A 20,804-nucleotide genomic window follows, 5' to 3' on the forward strand; every position below is an offset into this window, starting at 1 on the left:
GAATTTCCAGTGGAACAGCAACTCCAGGTCCCAACCAGCTCCAAAGTAAAGCTCAGTTGTAGCCGGAAGAGAACCATAAACAACATTGCTTCAGGTACTCGCGGTCAAGGGCAGTACAGCAATTATTTCAAGTTTCGGCCACAAATGAAACTGAAGAGAGGGGAGTAATTGAAAAGGAAAATGAATTTATATCCCCATATAGTTTTGGGGTTTTTTGTAAGCAGTTGACTTTGCATCCTACCTGGCCAGCCTCTCCACTTCCTCCATGTATAGATTTCTAAGACTCACTGGGTGAAATTCTAACTTCATTAAAGTCAATGGCAAACCACACCTTGACGTCACTGCGTGCAGAATTTTACGCATTGTGCCCGGCATATGTATTGGACTTCCAAAGGTTATCCCGAGCTGCAAAGAAAAAGGCAGAGTGCAATCCTGGTAAGGGCCAGGTACGGTTATGAACGGGGCCTATCTGTATGGACAGCAGGAAGTCTGCCATTTAAATCACAGGTCTGAAGTTCAAGAGACCAGCGTTCAGTTTTCTGCACCCGATTCCCTAGGTAACCTTGGAAAAGCCATTTAATCTCCTCAGTTAAATGAGGATAATGGTCCTTAACTGCTTCATGGGGAAGCCTGTGACTGAGGCCAAGTTTGTTTGTGTCTGGACAGTGTTTTGACGTCAGGAGATGGGCAAATAACTGTGAGGAGTCTGGAAAGGGAAGTGAAAGTCAGTTCAGTTTGGGGAAGGACTCGGCAATTAGAACCCTAGGCTCCAGATAGAGCAGGTCGGGTAGGCTGCTCCTGAGGGTTTATATCATGTCTGCAAATTGACATGGGGTCAGCAGGGCTTGAATTAGGATTGCCACCTGTCCAGGTTTTCCCAGGAGCGTCCATTTTCTGAGGTAGCTGCCCTGGGGTGTCTGTCAGGATGCTCAGTATACCTTTGTACAGGCTCAGGATCCTGGATATCCAGTATTTTTGTACCACAGAGAGGGGTGACCCTCACACAAACTGGGGCAGGGAAAGGGTTGTTTTCAATCCTTTGCCACCCCCAAGGGCCACAGTTGGGTTGGAAATTCTTCCCTACCTGGGCCCCAGGGGCAGCCACAGCCAGAGAGCAAAGGTCCCTGCTGGGGGCCAGAGATGTGCCACAGGATGGGGCTTCAGCATGGATAACCTTGGCCTTCCACAGATCCCTGGTCATCCACCAGCTTTGGGGTCTAGCTGGGCCCTGTATCCCTTTTTGTATGTGTATCTGGGACGGGTAAACATCACTCCTCAATGGGGCAATCTGCAGGGATCTCCATGAGGGAATCTTTGCAATAGCTCCCCCTCCCATCCTATGGGTTTCACTTGGGATGGGGTGATCTGGGCCATTATATAATATCTGCATGACAGTTACACTCAGATGTCCCCATCAGGACTGATGCCTCATTGCGCTGGGTGCTGTAGAAACATGCTTCCTGCCTCTTGTACAATCTAGGGCCTTGATCCTGCAAGGACATCCCATATTGGCAGATCCCTGAGCTCATTGCAGGACTAGAGTCTGTGACAACAATAAACAGACAGGATGGGGGAGAGGGAAGCAAAGTCACTATGGTACAAGTTTTATCTCAGCATGCCTCGACGTTGTTTTTAATCAACAAATGCACAACAGTTACGCCTGACAGCCTCTCCTGAATTAGCTGCCTAGTACTTGTGGACATAATAAAAACACAACCCCTCTATTTCAGCGATTTGGTAATAAACCTGAGGACAGCACCGTGTCCCCCGCTTCACACCTGACAGCAAGAAAAATAATGAAGTGTCACAATCCATCCTTCATGTGGTTGGCAACAAAACTCATGGGACGGTTTGCTAAGGGTAAACTAGAGGCAGGCGTCAGGCACATGGAAAAAATGCCCTGATGGCAAAGGAGCAATACAGCTTGGGTGTGACTCATTTGTGAGGCTCTGGGAGCTGTTGTATCTTTTAAAAGATAACTCCGTTTGCATAGTAGGGCTGGATTAACCTTTTGTGAGCCTGGCACCAAACGTATTTGTGGGCCTCTATGGGAAACGATTGTGAAAGACAGGCGATTGACACGGAAGTTGTCTTTGACACAGCACACAGCTGCGCAGGTTATATTTACAGACTTTACAAGGTTAAGTTGCAGAGGGAGGCGGCTGTGACTGGAGCACCTGCACTGGAAGCTCTAGGGCAAAAAGAACACACGCCCGTGTACATCAAATACACGAAGGAAAAATACAAAATAAAACACAGTGGGTAAAACCAGCTCACACAAGCCAACGCTGACCAAAACACCAGCCATGTGCTGCTCCCACCAAAAGGGAGCCATCACACTCTCTCACCCTTCACATTTCTTATAGGAACTACCAGGTATCAAGGTTCCTCCCCTACTCTGAACTCTAGGGTACAGATGTGGGGACCTGCATGAAAAACCTCCTAAGCTTATCTTTACCAGCTTAGGTCAAAACTTCGCCAAGGTACAAAATATTTCACCCTTTGTCCTTGGATTGGCCGCTACCACCACCAAACTAATACTGGTTACTGGGGAAGAGCTGTTTGGACGCGTCTTTCCCCCCAAAATACTTCCCAAAACCTTGCACCCCACTTCCTGGACAAGGTTTGGTAAAAAGCCTCACCAATTTGCCTAGGTGACTACAGACCCAGACCCTTGGATCTTAAGAACAATGAACAATCCTCCCAACACTTGCACCCCCCCTTTCCTGGGAAATGTTGGATAAAAATCCTCACCAATTTGCATAGGTGACCACAGACCCAAACCCTTGGATCTGAGAACAATGAAAAAGCATTCAGTTTTCTTACAAGAAGACTTTTAATAAAAATAGAAGTAAATAGAAATAAAGAAATCCCCCCTGTAAAATCGGGATGGTAGATACCTTACAGGGTAATTAGATTCAAAACATAGAGAATCCCTCTAGGCAAAACCTTAAGTTACAAAAAAGATACACAGACAGAAATAGTTATTCTATTCAGCACAGTTCTTTTCTCAGCCATTTAAAGAAATCATAATCTAACACATACCTAGCTAGATTACTTACTAAAAGTTCTAAGACTCCATTCCTGGTCTATCCCCGGCAAAGACAGAATATAGACAGACACAGACCCTTTGTTTCTCTCCCTCCTCCCAGCTTTTGAAAGTATCTTGTCTCCTCATTGGTCATTTTGGTCAGGTGCCAGCGAGGTTACCTTTAGCTTCTTAACCCTTTACAGGTGAGAGGAGCTTTCCCCTGGCCAGGAGGGATTTCAAAGGGGTTTACCCTTCCCTTTATATTTATGACACCAGGGCTTGAATTACATTTTTGTATGAAATTGGGGAGGATTTAAAACATTTTAAAAATTAAAAAAAATATGAAAAGCATTAATACATTTTATTTACTGCATCATTATTCATACTCGTCTTGCTTGGCCTTCCCTGCAGGCAGAGAGGCAGAGACTAGGAGCAGGACCAGCTGTGCCCCCAAAAGACCGGCCCCACCCTCCAAATCGGACCAGATCCACATCATCTTGCACAGGACCTTGTCATTAACTCTACTGAGTGTAGTAGTCTAGGATGGCCAAGAAGGATGAGGTTTTGTGGTAACTAGATCCCAATCCATTAACTGCTTTGCATTCAGGAATTTGCATTGTGTTCCACGATGAACAGGGCATTAGTGGAGCTCAGAACTCAAGAAAGTCTTGAATTGCCCATACACTAATGCTAAGAGCCTGGATAATAAACAAGAAGGATTGGAATTGATCATTTATGAGCATACATTTGATCTAGATGGCATTACTGAAACCCGGTGGGATGATTCTGGAGTGCTACCGTGAATGGTTATAACCTATTTAGGAAAGATCAAGTGGGCACAAGGCATAAGGAGCGGCACACTGTAAAAAATGGCATTATCTGTTTCCAAGTCACTGATAACTCAGAAGACAATGATCTGGAATGCCCATGGATCAATGTCCTAACAGATAAATCACAAGATGGGGTATTAGTTGGTGTCTGATACCGACCCTCAAATCACACTTCGGAGCAGGATGACTGCCTCTTCACATGCCTATCTATAATGTGTGTGTGGGGGAAGCTGTGTGGGAATATGGGGGACTTCAATCTGAGTGACAGATGCTGGAGGTCTCATGGTGCCAGTACTAGAACATCCTTGGAATTTTTAAATATTATAGATGACAATTTCCTAACTCAAAAAGTGTTGCAGCCAACATGGGGGAAATCTATATTTTATCTTGTGCTAACAGAGAGGAACAGATTATAGAATCATAGAAGATTAGGGTAGGAAGAGACTCCAGGAGGTCATCTAGTCTAACCCGCAGCTCAAAGCAGGACCAACACCAAGTAAATCATCCCAGCCAGGGCTTTGTCAACTGGGTCTTAAAAACCTCTAAGGATGGAGCTTCCACCATCTCCCTAGGGAACCCATTCCAGTGCTTCACCACCCTCCTAGTGAAATAGTGTTTCCTAATATCCAACCTAGACCTCCCCCACTGCAACTTGAGACCATTGCTCCTTGATCTGTCATCTGCCGCCACTGAGAACAGCCGAGCTCCATCCTCTTTGGAACCCGCCTTCAGGTAGTTGAAGGCTGCTATCAAATCCCCCATCACTCTTCTCTTTTGCAGACTGAATAAGCCCAATTCCCTCAGCTTCTCCTCATAAGTCGTGTGCCCCAGCCCCCTAATTATTTTCGTTGCCCTCCTCTGGACTCTCTCCAATTTGTCCACATCCCTTCTGTAGTGGGGGAACCCAAAACTGGATGTAATACTCCAGATGTGGCCTCACCAATGCTGAATAGAGGGGAATAATCACTTCCCTCTATCTGCTGGTGTCAAGGTTCCTTCCCCACTCTGAACTCTAGGGTACAGACGTGGGGACCTGCATGAAAACCCCCTAAGCTTATTTTTACCAGCTTAGGTTAAAACTTCCCCAAGGTACAAACTATTTTACCTTTTGCCGTTGGACTTTATTGCTGCCACCATCTCTAACAAATATATAACAGGGAAAGAGCCCGCTTGGAAATGTCTTTCCTCCCCAAATCCCCCCAAGCCCTACACCCCACTTTCCTGGGGAAGGCTTGATAAAAATCCTCACCAATTTGCATAGGTGAACACAGACCCAAACCCTTGGATCTTGAGAACAATGAAAAAACAATCAGGTTCTTAAAAGAAGAATTTGAAGAAAAAATAAAAGAATCACCTCTGTAAAATCAGGATGGTAAATACCTTACAGGGTAATTAGATTCAAAACAGAGAGAATCCCTCTAGGCAAAACCTTAAGTTACAAAAAGATACAAAAACAGGAATATTCATTCCATTCAGCACAACTTATTTTATCAGCCATTTAAACAAAACAGAATCTAATGCATATCTAGCTAGATTACTTACTAAGTTCTAAGACTCCATTCCTTTCCTGTTCCCAGCAAAAGCATCACACAGACAGAGAGAACCTTTGTTTCCTCCCCGCCCCCAGCTTTGAAAGTATCTTGTCTCCTCATTGGTTATTTTGGTCAGGTGCCAGCAAGGTTATCTTTAGCTTCTTAACCCTTTACAGGTGAGAGGGTTTTTCCTCTGGCCAGGAGGGATTTTAAAGGGGTTTCCCCTTCCCTTTATATTTATGACAGCTGGCAATGCTCCTATTAATGCAGTCCAATATGCTGTTAGCCTTCTTGGCAACAAGGGCACACTGTTGACTCATATCCAGCTTCTCGTCCACTGTAATCCCCAGGTCCTTTTCTGCAGAACTGCTGCTTAGCCAGTGGGTGCCCAGCCTGTAGCAGTGCATGGGATTCTTCCTTCCTAAGTGCAGGACGCTGCACTTGTCCTTGTTAAACCTCATCCGATTTCTTTTGGCCCAGTCCTCCAATTTGTCTAGGTCACTCTGTACCCTAACCCTACTCTCCAGCTTATCTACCTTTCCCCTCAGCTTAGTGTTATCTGTGAATTTGCTGAGGGTGCAATCCATCCCATCATCCTGATCACTAATGAAGATGTTGAACAAAACCAGCCCCAGGACCAACACCTGGGGCACTCCGCTTGATACCGGCTTCCAGCTATTATTATTATTATTGTTATTATTATTTTTATAATAGCACTTTTATCCAAAGCGCTTTACAATAGTTAGCTAACGGTACAAACAATGTTTGGAAAGATCATTAAGTGGTCTGCCGAGACCCTCAGCAATTTTCAAGTGGTCCGCAAAAAAAAGAAAAGTTTGAGAACCACAGTTCTATGAGGTGCTTGACTTGATACCGCTTGACATTTTGATTTAAAAAAATAGAATGATATAAAATTAACATGGCACACAATAAACGGACTAAAAATGAACTAACTCTAAACAGGGAATCCTCATTGAGTCTGTCTGTTTCCAGTGGGGTCCTACAGGGATTGATGCTTGGCCCTAAGCTATTTAACATCTTTATCAATGACCTGGGAGGAAACATAAAATCATCACTGATAAAGTTTGCAGATGACACAAAAATTGGGTGAATGGTAAATAATGAAGAGGACAGGTCGCTGATTCAGAGCAATCTAAATCTAAACTGGGCACAAGCAAACTATATGTGATTTAATACATCTAAATGTAACTGTGTACATCTGAGAACAAAGAATGTCGGCCATACTTACTGGATAGGGGACTCTATCCTGGAAAGCAGGGACTCTGAAAAAGATTTGGGAGTTGTAGTGGATAATCAGCTGAACATGAGCTCCCAGGGTGCCACTGTGACCAAAAGAGCTAATGCAATCTTGGGATGCATCAACAAGGGAATCTCAAGTAGGAGTAGAGAGGTTGTTTTACCCCCTGTATTTGGCACTGGTGTAACGGCTGCTGGAATCCTGTGCCTAATTCTGTTGTTCACAGTTCAAGAGGGTTGTTGAAAAATTGGAGACGAGCCGTGGGAATTATTAGAAAACATGCTTTATAGAAATGAGCTAAATAGATTGAGCTCCTTGAGTCTAACAAAGACAAGGTTAAGGAGTGACTTGATTATAGTCCATAAATACTTACATGGGGAACAAATATTTAATAATGGGCTCTTCAGTCTAGCAGAAAAAGATACAACTCAATCCAATGGCTGGATGTTGAAGCAAGACAAATTCAGACTGGAAATAAGGTGTACCATTTTAACAATCAGGGTAAGTAACCATTGGACCAATTTACCAAAGTTTGTGGTGGATTGTCCATTGCTGACAATCTTTAAATCAAGACTGGATGTTTTTCTAAAAGATCTGTGCTGGGAATTATTTTGGGGGCAACTCTATGGCTTGTGCTATTAAGGAGGTCAGACTAGATGATCACAATCGTCCCGTCTGGCCTTAGAAAGTATTAAAACCACTGTCCTCTACTGGCTGGAATTAGAATGGCTCAGCTTTGTGTCACTGGCCCTATGCTGCTCATGGGAACTCTCCTTTGTCTCAAGTGGCAGGAGCCTGAGTTTCTGGAGGAAGATGATCTGACTCTCTCTCTGTTGTTGCCCTGAAGTTCTGAGTGGCTGCTGCAACCATCAGCCTATCTTGAAGTCCTTCAGGGCTACCAGGGGTTGGCTACAGCAGAGGTAGTACAGGGAAGTTGTTTGACTCGACTGCTCTGCCATATACGTTGTAAGCCTGATTTTCAGGGAGCAGGCTTGCTTGCCTCCCTGCAGCTGCAACTGTATGCACCCATGGCATGTGTGTACCCAAAGGTGTGGGGGGGAGGCACAAGTGCACATTCACAGCAGTGCAGCTCAGTGAGTCCCAGAAGACAGCCTCTGTAGGGCTTGCCGAGTTGGCGTTGTGTATAGCTCAGTCTGAAGCACTAAAAAAGCCCAGCCTCCTGCATCCATGAGGCGCTTTTCCCTGCAGAGGACCTTGTCTGTGATTTTAGTGGTTATCTTTGCAGCAAACCTGAGTGGGACTCTCTAGATGCCAGGAGTGGAGAGGACAGGCCGGGATGGGAGCTAAGCTGATGATGCAAGACATTTGAAGTGGCTTCTTGTTGTTCTTTTCAAATACACACGCATTTGATGTTGTCTAATTATGTGCAGAATAGACGGTATTGGGCTAGGCTGGCAGGGCACGGTGACTCACTGCCATTCGTAGGACGCCCCCAGACTGGCGTCACGGGGCAGCACCATCGTCAACCCCTTGGGAAAAGGCTCAGTCGTTTCCAGGTTGGTATCGAGCTGTGTTCCAAAGTCTCTGAAGGGTGCGGCTCACCAGGGCTTTGGAGGACAATATGGGGAACAAATGATGGGTATCTCTCCCGTGTTGTCTTTCTATCTTCCATTCATCTATCAGATCGATCAATCTTAGTTCATCTACTATACCCATCACTGGGGTTTATGAGCTCTAACAAAAAGTTCCCAGAGACAAACAGATTAATTCCCATTGGTACAACTAAAAAAAACATTGGATCTGCAAAAATACTTGCCAGTTGCTATTTATAAGTCTCAGGGAGCCTCTGTCACTTCCTCAATCAAAAGCTCATATAAGTGCCCTCTCAAAGGGAGCATCCCTACCAATGTAAATATTAACCTGCTTTTTCACATAGCAAATAATGAAGTCACATTAAACTCTGGGCAGGTTTCCACCAGAGCTCTTCCCTTATCACTGCAAGTCTGCAAGGAGGAAACTGTGGAAGGCTTGAAACATAGGTAACCTATTTCCCCTTGTTTTTTTTTACACCCCCCCCCCCTTCCTCAGACGTTCTTGTTAAACCCTGGATTTGTGCTGGAAATGGCCCACCTTGATTATCATACACATTGTAAGGAGAGTGATCACTTTAGATAAGCTATTACCAGCAGGAGAGTGGGGTGGGGGAGAAAACCTTTTGAAGTGATAAACTCCCATTTTTTCATGGTCTGTGTGTATAAAAACCTCACTGCATTTTCCACTTTTATGCATCAGATGAAGTGAGCTGTAGCTCATGAAAGCTTATGCTCAAACAAATTGGTTAGTCTCTAAGGTGCCACAAGTCCTCCTTTTCTTTCTGCGAATACAGACTAACACGGCTGCTATTCTGAAACATAGGAGAGGAAATCAGGGTTGCATCTGCACTAGGGAATTGGGGGGAAAAAACTCCCACCAGGATGCTACTTGCAATTCAGCTGCTTCAATGAGAGCCCCTAGTGTAGACAGGTCTCTGCAGGAATCATTACTACATGGTGATAATCATGCTATATAGGCCACCTCTATGCTCGAGCCTCCTTTTCATTGCCAGTGTCAGACTCCTAGGACAGATCTGCAATGTGGAATAAGTCCCCGATCTTGTCTTTGATGAGTTTTTGAGGAGCAATTCATTTAATGCTGCTGCAGACCGAGGGCCTGCTTCTGTTCTTTCTGACATCAGTTTCACCCCAGTGGAGTCATGCCACCATTGTTAGATCAGAATCAGGCCCTCACGTCCTTAGAACAGTGACAGCATGGGCCACGGCAGTGCAAGTGTCACACACATCAGGGGAGGGTGGACTTTGATCCTTGCTAGCAGCTAGTCTATTTGAGAGGTTTATGAGTCTCTTACTGCTTCCAGCTAATGGAGTTACTCTGTTAGTTCAAATGGTAGAGGCTCATGATCTGAGATCTGTAGAGGTTGAGACTCCAGTGTTGGCTAAGCTAGTAGGGTTAGACAAGTTCCAAATTCAACTTCCAAAGTGCTACGCATCGAATGAGCTTGCACCGGCTTCATGATACAGAGTTTTCTGGCCAGGTGCAGATTGGAGGAGCAGAACACATCACAGACGAGAGAGCGCGAACACCTCTCCTTCTGTCCTAGTGCTGCTGCCTTCCACAAAACCAGGAGGATCCTAGCTCTGGGCACCAGCCGTAGTCAAGCATGTGGCTTGAGCAAGGTGGTAAGGCTTGGACGCGGGGCTGGGTTAGTTTTTTCGGGGGAGGTTGGTAAGTCAGAAGTGGCAACCTGAGGATGAGCCGGAGCCAAGCTTTCAAGGCAATGATGGCCAGGTTATTGAGAAGCAGTGTTATTTAGTGGATAAAGCACCAGACTGGGACTCAGGAGATGTAGGTTCTATTCCTGGCTCTGCCCGTGGCCTTGGCAAGTAGTTTTACCTTGCTGTACCTCCAGTCCCCTTCCTATCCCTTTTCTACTTAGATTATTTGGAGCAGGCACTGTCCCTAGTGCCTGTGCAGCACCAAGCACAGTGGGGCCCTGATCTCAATGGAGGCCTCAGGATGCCACTGTAATAGAATAATTATAACAACATTACTAAGGCACGGGAGTAACAGAGCAGAATCTGAAGAGGAAGGGGCTGCACGGGTGTCACTGAGGCTAGGATTTGGCCCAGATACCATTGTTACTGATGATGATGCATAAAAAGGACAAGAGACCAGCTTGACTCTCAGATCTCAGGCCGAGTTTGCAATTAGAAATAAGCATCTGTTTTTGGTTTGTATACTAAGTTTGACTGGGCATCACCAGGAGACAAACCCATGATGCTGTTTTTACAGGGACACTTTTTAGAGCAGAACTGCATTTCAGGGTATTTGCACCCTGGATGTCAATGTACATTAACAACCTTAACTCCAGCTCGTTCCATTTTTGCCTGACAATCCTCAGCTCTTTGGATCAGGGAGTGCATCTGTATACATTTATGTAGCAATTAGCACAATGAGGCCCTGATAAAAATTTGCGGCCTTGTGGCGCTATAATAATCAGCTTAAATAATAATAAAAACTCATTCTCACCTAGCATTGCTACAGATAAGCCCAGGATTTGAACTAGTAACTTACTGTGTAAGTCTAGGGCATCACGTTCATTTGGCTGGTGCCCATGTTTGAACTTAGACTAAGGCCCAGGCTATACATTCAGGACGTCATGCTCCCCTCAGTCCACAGCATCCCCACTCCAATAGGGAGCAGGGCTGGTCACACCCCTTCGCACTCCCCTGATATCAGTAGAGAACTGCACAGAGCTCCAGGGGACAATACAGCCTTCATGCCGTGATTAAACTTTCATCGAATCATAGAATATCAGGGTTGGAAGGGACCTTAGGAGGTCATCTAGTCCAACCCCCTGCTCAAAGCAGGACCAATCCCCAACTAAATCATCCCAGCCAGGGCTTTGTCAAGCCTGACCTTAAAAACCTCTAAGGAAGGAGATTCCACCACCTCCCTAGGTAACACATTCCAGTGCTTCACCACCCTCCTAGTGAAAAAGTTTTTTCTGATATCCAACCTAAACCTCCCCCACTGCAATTTTTGTTGCCCTCTGCTGGACTCTTTCCAATTTTTCCACATCCTTAGAATCATAGAATATCAGGGTCGGAAGGGACCTCAGGAAGTCATCTAGTCCAACCCCCTGCTCAAAGCAGGACCGATCCCCAATTAAATCATCCTTCTTATAGTGTGGGGCTCAAAACTGGACACAGTACTCCAGATGAGGCCTCACCAATGCCGAATAGAGGGGAACGATCACGTCCCTCAATCTGCTGGCAATGCTCCTACTTAAACTTATACTTTAATATAGTCAGTCTCTTATTGTCACATTCAGTCAGAAAATCTACTCCCTGTAAAGTCACTGCCACTGCTGCCTTCTCTCTCTTCCTTCCCTACCCACCTTTCTCTCTTTCTCTCCCTCTCCTTCCTTCTTTGCAAGCCTCCTCTGTTCTTTCCTATGTTTTTACTTCCCTGAAGCAACTCTCAGTTTCCCTCTCCCCCAAGATTTCATTCCCATCTCCTTTTCTGCTCCATCCTGTAGAAGGACGAACAGAGGATCGTTAACGTTGACACTGAAGTGTCATTGTTGGCCTTGAGGGATGACATTCCAGTGGGGAACAGGGCAGGTCACGCCCTTCAGAGAAATGGTATTAGGCTGTCTGCAAACTCAGGCACTGTCGGTTACACTTGGTTCACATTTGGAAGGTTTTCTTCACAACCAAGAAGGCAAGAAACTTTCATTTTTAAAAAATAAGTAAGCTGAGATTCTGGAGAATGTGACTAGGCCATTGTGACGGGTTGGGTCACAGAAACCCCCTTGGGATTGCCACCTGATGTGTTGGGACTACCTCTGAGCCCATTTTCCCTGCCAGTTTGGGACTCCAGTACCTTGCCTTGTTTGAGCCAGACACGCTTGTCTGCTGCAAACACAGATCCAAGTCTGAACCACGTCCCCCACAAGCTGCAGGCTTAACTGAAAACAGCTTAAGAAGTGCTCCTGTCTCCAGCACTCTGTTACCCAGCTCCCAATGGGGTCCAAACCCCAAATAAATCTGTTTTACCCTCATAAATGGTTCACCCTCTATAACACTGACAGAGAGATATGCACAGCTGTTTGCCGCCCCCCCTCCCTTCCAGGTATTAATACATACGCTGGGTTAATTAATAAGTAAAAAAGTGATTTTATTAAATACAAAAAGTAGGAATTAAGTGGTTCCAAGTAATAACAGACAGAACAAAATAAATTACCAAACAAAATAAAATAAAACACACAAGTCTAAGCCTAATACAGTAAAACTAAATGCAGGTAAATCTCATCCTCAGAGATGTTCCAATAAGCCTCTTTTACAGACTAGACTTCCTCCTAGTCTGGGTCCAGCAATCACTGACACTCCTGTAGTTACTGTCATTTGTTCCAGTTTCTTTCAGGTATCCTTTGGGGTGGAGAGGCTATCTCTTGAGCCAGCTGAAGACAAAATGGAGGGGTTTTCCCAGGGGCTTTTAGAGGTTCTCTCTTGTGGGTGGAAACCCCTTCTCCTCTCCTATGCAGAATCCAGCTCCAAGATGGAGTTTTGGAGTCACATGAGCAAGTCACATGTCCATGCATGGCTCAGTTCCTTACAGGCCACATTCCCAGGAAACCTCAGATGTGGACTGGTGCCTCTCAAAGTTCATTGTTAGCTTAAGTGTTTCTTGATTGGGCACTTACTGAGAATAGTCTTTTCTCAAGAAGTTGACCAACTGCTTCACTGAGGCTACTTAAAATCAAACAAGTATACAGCCAATATTCATAACTTCAAATACAAAGATGATTCATGCATGTAAATAGGATGAATATGTCCAGTAGATCATAACCTTTGCAGAGATATGTTACAGTGCATATCTAGCATAAATCATATTCCAGTTATGTAATATTTACACCCATAAGCATATTTCTATAAAGCATTATGGGGTGCAACTTTACAGCCATAATGTGCTTAGTTCCAGTATTCCCAGTGCTTAGGGCCATAAATGTATCATGCAGGTTGGATCTAACCCACCAGCCGTATCTTGAGCATATGTGGTGTAGGTTAAAAAAGGATCATAACTCATTGCTAGTCCCTGTCTCTTATACTCACTGATCTTTAAAAGGCTGTTAAAGAGGGTGTTGGGCAACATCCTGCAATAAACTGAAATATCCTGACACCTTTCCAACTATGTGCTGTTCTACTGCCCAGAAACTGCAGGAATTTCTCTAAGAGATTCTAATCTCTAAGAGTTTCGATTAACCATCTTTGATGGGAGACTATCCAAAGAGGAAACAAATTGTTTCTGGTTTCAAACAAGTTTTATTGTCAACTGATTGGATGAGTAATTTACAATAAGAACATTTCCTTGAAGAATTTTGCCTTCTTCCCTGCTCACAAATTGTGCATTGAAAGAAAATAGTGATTTCCTCGAATGTATTGGTCATTCCCATGTACTGACAGGGTGACATTCGCCCGAGTGGCAAAAGGCATAGGTGCCACTAATGTCCCACATAGGCCTGCCAAGTCCCACTTAGGCTCTCCATGACCCCAGATCAAGTTTACCTAGTTCACAAGGATTCCATGTTTTTTTTTAACTGTGGGCCCTGCAAACACAGCCTGGAATCAAAGGCATTCAGATACCATGGAGATGAGGGCCACGTAAATATCTGGCTAGATACACAGAGGAGTCAAACTGAATTCCTTCCTTCTACACTTCATCACCAATACGAAAAGTTTTGTCTAAAATGAGGGCTTTAGTGGGATGTACATCTTGCTTTGTCCATATGCTGGTCCCTTACCAGAGGGGTGAATTCCATCCCCAAAAGATTTCTGCAAAAAACACTGCATCTGTAACTTGATCACAAGTAGTTCATTGTGAGAATCTGATAGTCAGCATTCAAGCAGCTGTGACTGAACACATGGGGTCACAGGGTTTAATTCTGTTTTCTGATTGGATTGGCATAACTCTTAGAATCAGGGTTCTGATGCAGAAACTCAGGATTGAGTCAGCTTAACTTCAGTAAATCGGCTGAAATTCAATAAGGACAAATGCAAAGTACTCCACTTAGAAAGGAACAATCAGTTGCACACATACAAAATGGGAAGTGACTGCCTAGGAAGGAATACTGCAGAAAGGGATCTGGGGGTCATAGTGGACCACAAGCTAAATGAGTCAACAGTGTAATGCTGTAGCAAAAAAAGAGAACATCATTCTGGGCTGTATTAGCAGGAGTGTTGTAAGCAAGACACGAGAAGTAGTTCTCCTGTGCTCCGCGCTGATACAGCCTCAGCTGGAGTATTGTGTCCAGTTCTGGGTGCCACATTTCGGGAAAGATGCGGACAAACTGGAGAAAATCCAGAGAAGAGCAACAAAAATGATGAAAGGTCTAGAAAACATGACCTATGAGTGAAGATTGAAAAAATTGGGTTTGTTTAGTCTGGAGAAGCGAAGAGTGAGAGGGGACATGAACAGTTTTCAAGTACAGAAAAGGTTGTTACAAGGAGGAGGGAGAAAAATTATTCCTCAGAGGTTAATGAGAACAACAATCCACACTGCCCCAATCCTGACCTGGAGGGAGCAGCAGTGGCATGGAGATGGTCTCCACAGACAATCCTCAGTCAGTCTTTGACCTCCTGCTGACTCTTAACAAGGAGGCCAGCAAGCGTCAAGGTTGGCGGTTGTTTATGTGTTGTGGTCACCTGTGCTCTAGGAACAGAACTGAGCCCCGCCGAACTCATTTCATGAAGGACAGAAATCAGAATTCAGATGGTGAAGGCCCCTCGCCACTACTGGCTTGGCCTGCATGAGAAGTGGTGACCCTGATGTGAACCTAACAAAGCCTGGAACTGTCAAAGTGCATCTGAAAATATTCAGGGGCCTGCCAATAACCACCTATCACACAAGACAATTAGCTCACACATCTCACAGACCAATGCTAATAGGAGGGGAGAAGATAGGATTCTCTTTTATGTCATACAGAGAGTAGGGGGGAACAAGAAGACAAACCGATCCAGATACTGGATTGAGGATGAAAGCATTAGATAAGGAAGGGTTCGCAGCAGTTGGGTTGGGGAGGGAAGAGAAGTTTGAATTGGGTGGGGTGGGGTGTTCGTGGATTGATCCGCAGCTGAAAGGGGTTTACAGATCAATATACTGAATGGCAGACATCTCAGAGTTATGATGGAGCCCTTGCTAAAAGGAAATGCAATGAAAAAGGATGTAAAATCCCCTCTCCTGCTTTCTCTGCTTATGACGAAGGAGAATAATGCAAGAAAATATTGTAAATATTATAAAGGGAAAGATAAATAAAAGACTCGCTTTATGAGGTATGCTCCACACCCTATTTAGCTCGCCTACCTGAGACCAAGCCTTTAAAACTGCTGTCCTTGTTTGCCAAGGCAATCCATCGTCCCTACCAGAGAAGCTGCCTTTTTCTCTGCAAGCTGAGAGGATCCCAAGAAGATGAAGGCTTTTCTAATCATTTTGCTGGCCGCAGTCCTGTGGGCAGAGAGAGGTGAGACTTCCATAGATAATAATGCTTTCCATCGCTAATCTCCCATACACTTACAATTATGGGCCTGATCCAAAGCCCACTGAAGTCAGTGGAAAGACTCCCCATTGGCTTCAGTGGACTTCCTTCCCCAAAGGAAGAGTTTACAGAAGCTAGGATGGGGAGAGAAAGGAACGTCAAACCCTAAAGGATAGTTTCTCATTATTTGCAGATTCTGCCAGCTCCTCTTCTGTTCTGAGATAAATGATTTCTGCGGCTCTTGCTGTTCTTTGTGCTGTCTGTGTTCACTCCACCTTGTACAAGCTCATTCTTTATCCCCAAATATAAATGCTGATCTTCTTTGTAAAGACCCCACTGGTTTCTTTTCTACCTTGCCCATTTAAGTATCTGAAAAATCAATGGGAACGAAAGGTTTTCGTGGATTTTAAGTCCAAAAAGGACCGTTATGATAGTCTGATCTGACTTTTTGTATAATACAGGATGAAAAACTTGGACCCAGAAATAATAATTACACCACCGCCTGCCTCTTATATAGCACAGTTCATCAGTAGTGCACAAAGTGCTTTACAAAGGTGATCAGAATCATTATCCCCAGTAATTTCTGCATCACACTCATAACTTCTCTTTGAGCTAAAGCAGATCTTTAGAAAGATGTCTAGCCTTGATTTAAAGACTGCAAGTGATGGAGAATCCACCACGTTCGTTGGAAATCTGTTCCAATGGTTGATTACCCTCCCTGCTAAAAAATAGCACCTTATTCCTAGTCAATTTCTAGTCTAGATTCAGTTTCCATCCATTGGATCTCTTTATCCTTTTTCTGTCAGTTTAAAGAACTGTCTCCTCTCAGAAATCTCTTTCCCATTTAGGATCAGAGCCTCTGATCAAGCCCCTGTTAGCATTCTCTTGCATAAACTAAATCGATCCTCTGTCGTCTTAAGTGTCTCACTATAAAGGCAAAAAGAACAAGGAGTACCTGTGGCACCTTAGAGACTAACAAATTTATTTGAGCATAAGCTCTCGTGAGCTACAGCTCACTTCATCGGATACATGCAGTGGAAAATACAGTAGGACGATTTTATATACACAGAGAACATGAAACATGGGTGTTAGCATACACACGGTAAGGAGAGTGATCAGGTAAGGTGAGCTATTACCAGCAGGAGAGAAAAAAACCTTTTGTAGTGATAATCAAGATGGACCATTTCCAGCAGTTGACAAGAACGTGTGAGGAACAGTGGAGGGGGGGGAAGGGGGAAATAAACATGGGAAAATAGTTTTACTTTGTGTAATGACCCATCCACTCCCAGTCTTTATTCAAGCCTAATTTAATGGTGTCCAGTTTGCAAATTAATTCCAATTCAGCAGTCTCTCGTTGGAGTCTGTTTTTGAAGTTTTTTTGTTGTAATATTGCGACTTTTAGGTCTGTAATTGAGTGACCAGAGAGATTGAAGTGTTCTCCGACTGGTTTTTGAATATTATAATTCTTGATGTCGGATTTGTGTCCATTTATTCTTTTACGTAGAGACTGTCCAGTTTGGCCAATGTACATGGCAGAGGGGCATTGCTGGCACATGATGGCATATATCACATTGGTGGATGTGCAGGTGAACGAGACTCTGATAGTGTGGCTGATGTGATTAGGCCCTATGATGGTGTCCCCTGAATAGATATGTGGACACAGTTGGCAACGGGCTTTGTTGCAAGGATAGGTTCCTGGGTTAGTGGTTCTGTTGTGTGGTGTGTGGTTGCTGGTGAGTATTTGCTTCAGGTTGGGGGGCTGTCTGTAAGCAAGGACTGGCCTGTCTCCCAAGATCTGTGAGAGTGATGGGTCGTCCTTCAGGATAGGTTGTAGATCCTTGATGATGCGTTGGAAAGGTTTTAGTTGGGGGCTGAAGGTGACAGCTAGTGGCGTTCTGTTATTTTCTTTGTTGGGCCTGTCCTGTAGTAGGTGACTTCTGGGAACTCCTCTGGCTCTTTCAATCTGTTTCTTCACTTCAGCAGGTGGGTATTGTAGTTGTAAGAAGGCTTGATAGAGATCTTGTAGGTGTTTGTCTCTGTCTGAGGGGCTGGAGCAAATGCGGCTGTATCGTAGAGCTTGGCTGTAGACAATGGGTCGTGTGGTGTGGTCTGGATGAAAGCTGGAGGCATGTAGGTAAGTATAGCGGTCAGTAGGTTTCCGGTGTAGGGTGGTGTTTATGTATAAAGGCAGGGTTTTCAGTCCCCCAATTCTTGTAGCTCTTTTTAGAACTCTCCCCAGTTTTCTGCCCTTTGCCAGTTATTATTCCTATTTGCTTCTCTAATTAGTTTTGCTTTTCTTCTTTTCTGCACATCTCAGTAACATTACCAGCTTCCCTTCGTTTCCCCTGGGTGAAAGTCACCCCGTGCAGAGGGCCAGCACCACCCATGGCTCACTTAAGTTCTTGGGCTTAAATCAGTTTGGCTCCCGTGATGGAGATACACCAATTTACATCTGCTGAGGATCTGGCTCACCAACATGTTGTGTCTGGATAGTAGTGGGTCTGATCCTCAGCTGTGACATGCCTGCTGCCTGTTGCACAATTCTGGCTGACACCGAGCAAGTATTCATGACATTTCACTGGGAGAATAAGGCTGATTTCCCAGCCAATCAAATAAAAGAAACTGTTTTGATAGCTGTTGGATATGCCGTGTTATCTTCCCTTCACAGCTTACTCGCTGCATTGCCACGTGTGTAACAGCACAACGGCGAACACCTGCACGAATCCCGTCAATTGCTCAACAGCTGATCGTTACTGCACGACATTTATTAGAAGTAAGTCCCAGCATTACCAGTGTGTAGGGCCATATTCTGGAGTGGATCAGTACAGGCAGATCCCTACGCCCATGGTCTAATTGCAAGATCAGAGCCTTGCTTAGTGAGTAGTTGATTAAGGGGAGGGAGACAAGTAAGTAAGCAGAAATGGTCCCATTGAGAATACCCCACGTGCTGGGTGCCCCAGCTGGTATACAACTGGTATAAGGGTCCTATGCTGTCCTGCTCCTATTCCCCAGGGTAGGACATGAGTGGGGGGTCTTGCCCAGAGTGCCCTGCACTATGGCTATTTTCTGCTTTCCAGAACCAATGGAAAATGGAGTGTAAGTTAGACCAGCCACGAGGCTGCTCTCCTTTCCCCTAGGGGCCAGGCATGCCATTTTGAGGAAATTTCTTGTTATTTTGTGGGTAAAAGTGATCAGAATAGGTGGCAGAACTGGTGGCAGAACAAGATCATAGGGGGACAAGGACCTCACTGTCTCTGTTAGAGGTCCATCTGATGATATTCCCTGAGGTACTGGAGGCGTGAGAGAACTTCGTCCCACAATCTGTGCTCTGGATCCATGTCTTTCCTGGCTGGTGAAGGCCAGCGGAGAAGTACTGGGTCCTTGGTTGTAGACACTGTCAATGCCTCACTCAATGAGGACAGGCTTCCTGGTGCTTTGAAGGATGCATTAGTGCAGCCTTTGCTCAAGGAGCCATCACTCAACATATTGACATCTTCCCTTCTTGGGTAAGTCTGTGAAGAAGGTTGTGGTAAGACACCTCTCAGTGTCCAGATGCCTTAGATCTCCTGGGCCTTTCTCATTTTGGGTTTAGACCTAGTTATGGCACAGAGACTGCATTGGTCAATGATGTTCTTCTGGTGATGGATGAAGATCAGGTATCAGCTGGTACCATTTATCACAAAGTGTTGGGCTCACCGGCGGACCCTGACAGGAGTGGAAAGGGTTCCTCCTCAGCGGCTTTATTTTTTTCCCTCTGAGAGATCTCAACAGATAGTTGTGGGCAGTTTCTCCTCCTCCTTCCAGGAGTTGTCAAATCTGAGATGTCTCGGGGTGCTATTTAACTAGAAACAAATGGATAAATCCCCTGGGATAAATGGATGATTCCATGGCGTTATGATCCCAATGGGATTTAGGATAAAGTCAGCACTAACAGATACAGTCTTTGAGGAATCACTTGGGAACTTTTAAATGCTGATTTCCCCTTTCCTTTTCTTGTTTAGACAGCTCCGCTCCTGACTATCTCCTGGAGAAGGGATGTTCCCCATCGTGCCCACTCTCTACAATGATGAAAACTCTTGTCATGCCCCAATCTTCTTTTCTCTGCTGCCAGGAAGATTTGTGCAATGGCGTGGGTGACATGAGAATCGGCTACCTGGCATTAGCAATGAGCATCTTTGCCGGCTTTGTTGTCACCTTTGTCAGGACCGGAGTGTGAAGTGCTGGGCAGAGAGGGGGTTTCCTCGCTGCAGAACCCGCCCAGGGAGAGGCTACATCTCCTCTTTGCAATGCATCCCACCAGGGTTAACACTGGGCCCTTTCCATCAAGTATCATCTTGGATCTATCTCATCCCCTTTCTAGGTCGCTTCTCTACCACCTTTCATGCCTCGGTCACTGGGTGGAGCTCCATGTCGCTCTGCAGAACCAGAGGGTTTTCTCTCATGTCCTTGGGGCCAGAGACTTAGGAACTCAGCTGGACCGTGCTGCTGTAGTCACATTTTGAATCCACTATTGGTGGCTGGGGCACGTTGACCTATGCTATATAGGAAAGGTTCCTTTATTTAACCCCATCTGTCCCAGTGAATGTGCTGAAGAAATAACGCTCAGGACTCTCTGATGTTTATGTCCCTGAAAATGTCTGATTAAAAAAATGTCCATTCCTGGTGACGAGTTTCATTCTGCTACAGAGAAATGACTCGTAAATATCCCAGCAGGGAGTGGTGTGCGGATGATCAACAGGCACGCATGATAGAAAACAAGCCACAATATACTAGAGATTGGGCCCAAACCAGAATGACTCATCTCCAGCCACCCGCCTTCCCACATTCCTCCTCCAACGTTTAGTGTTTAGTGATGGGGCCCTGCCCCCTAACATCCTCCCCACCCCGTTCTGGCACAGGCTCCCTCTGTGACTTTGGGCAAGTTCCTTAGGCCCAAATTGTCAAAGCCACTGACCAACCCAAACTGTGAACGGGAACTCCAGGGGTTCATTACCTCTGAAAACAGAGTGCTCTCTGTCTCGGTTCCCTCATTTGTAGCATGGTGATGGGAGTATTTATTCTCCATTGTAAAGCAGTAGAAAAGCTGCAAATGAAGCCC

The 20,804-nt window shown here is 45.1% G+C and overlaps 1 protein-coding gene across 1 annotated transcript; it reads left to right on the forward strand.

Annotated features, from left to right (window-relative positions):
* The first annotated feature begins 15,639 nt into the window (after nucleotides 1–15,639).
* On the forward strand, nucleotides 15,640–19,922 carry LOC144260658 (lymphocyte antigen 6E-like). Its single transcript, XM_077809341.1, has 3 exons — nucleotides 15,640–15,691; nucleotides 18,375–18,479; nucleotides 19,708–19,922. Exons 1-3 carry the CDS (start codon nucleotides 15,640–15,642, stop codon nucleotides 19,920–19,922), a joined length of 372 nt encoding a protein of 123 aa, XP_077665467.1.
* The last annotated feature ends 882 nt before the right edge of the window (nucleotides 19,923–20,804 follow it).

The sequence above is a fragment of the Eretmochelys imbricata genome, chromosome 2 (genome assembly GCF_965152235.1).
Source record: "Eretmochelys imbricata isolate rEreImb1 chromosome 2, rEreImb1.hap1, whole genome shotgun sequence".
NCBI lineage: Eukaryota > Metazoa > Chordata > Testudines > Cheloniidae > Eretmochelys > Eretmochelys imbricata.

Excerpts from the sequence above, each read along its gene's own strand:
- LOC144260658 (XM_077809341.1), top strand. The coding sequence starts at position 15,640 with ATGAAGGCTTTTCTAATCATTTTGCTGGCCGCAGTCCTGTGGGCAGAG. Across the intron at positions 15,692-18,374 it reads AGTCCTGTGGGCAGAGAGAG|CTTACTCGCTGCATTGCCAC; the intron begins GTGAGACTTCCA and ends TTCCCTTCACAG. Across the intron at positions 18,480-19,707 it reads CTGCACGACATTTATTAGAA|ACAGCTCCGCTCCTGACTAT; the intron begins GTAAGTCCCAGC and ends TTTCTTGTTTAG.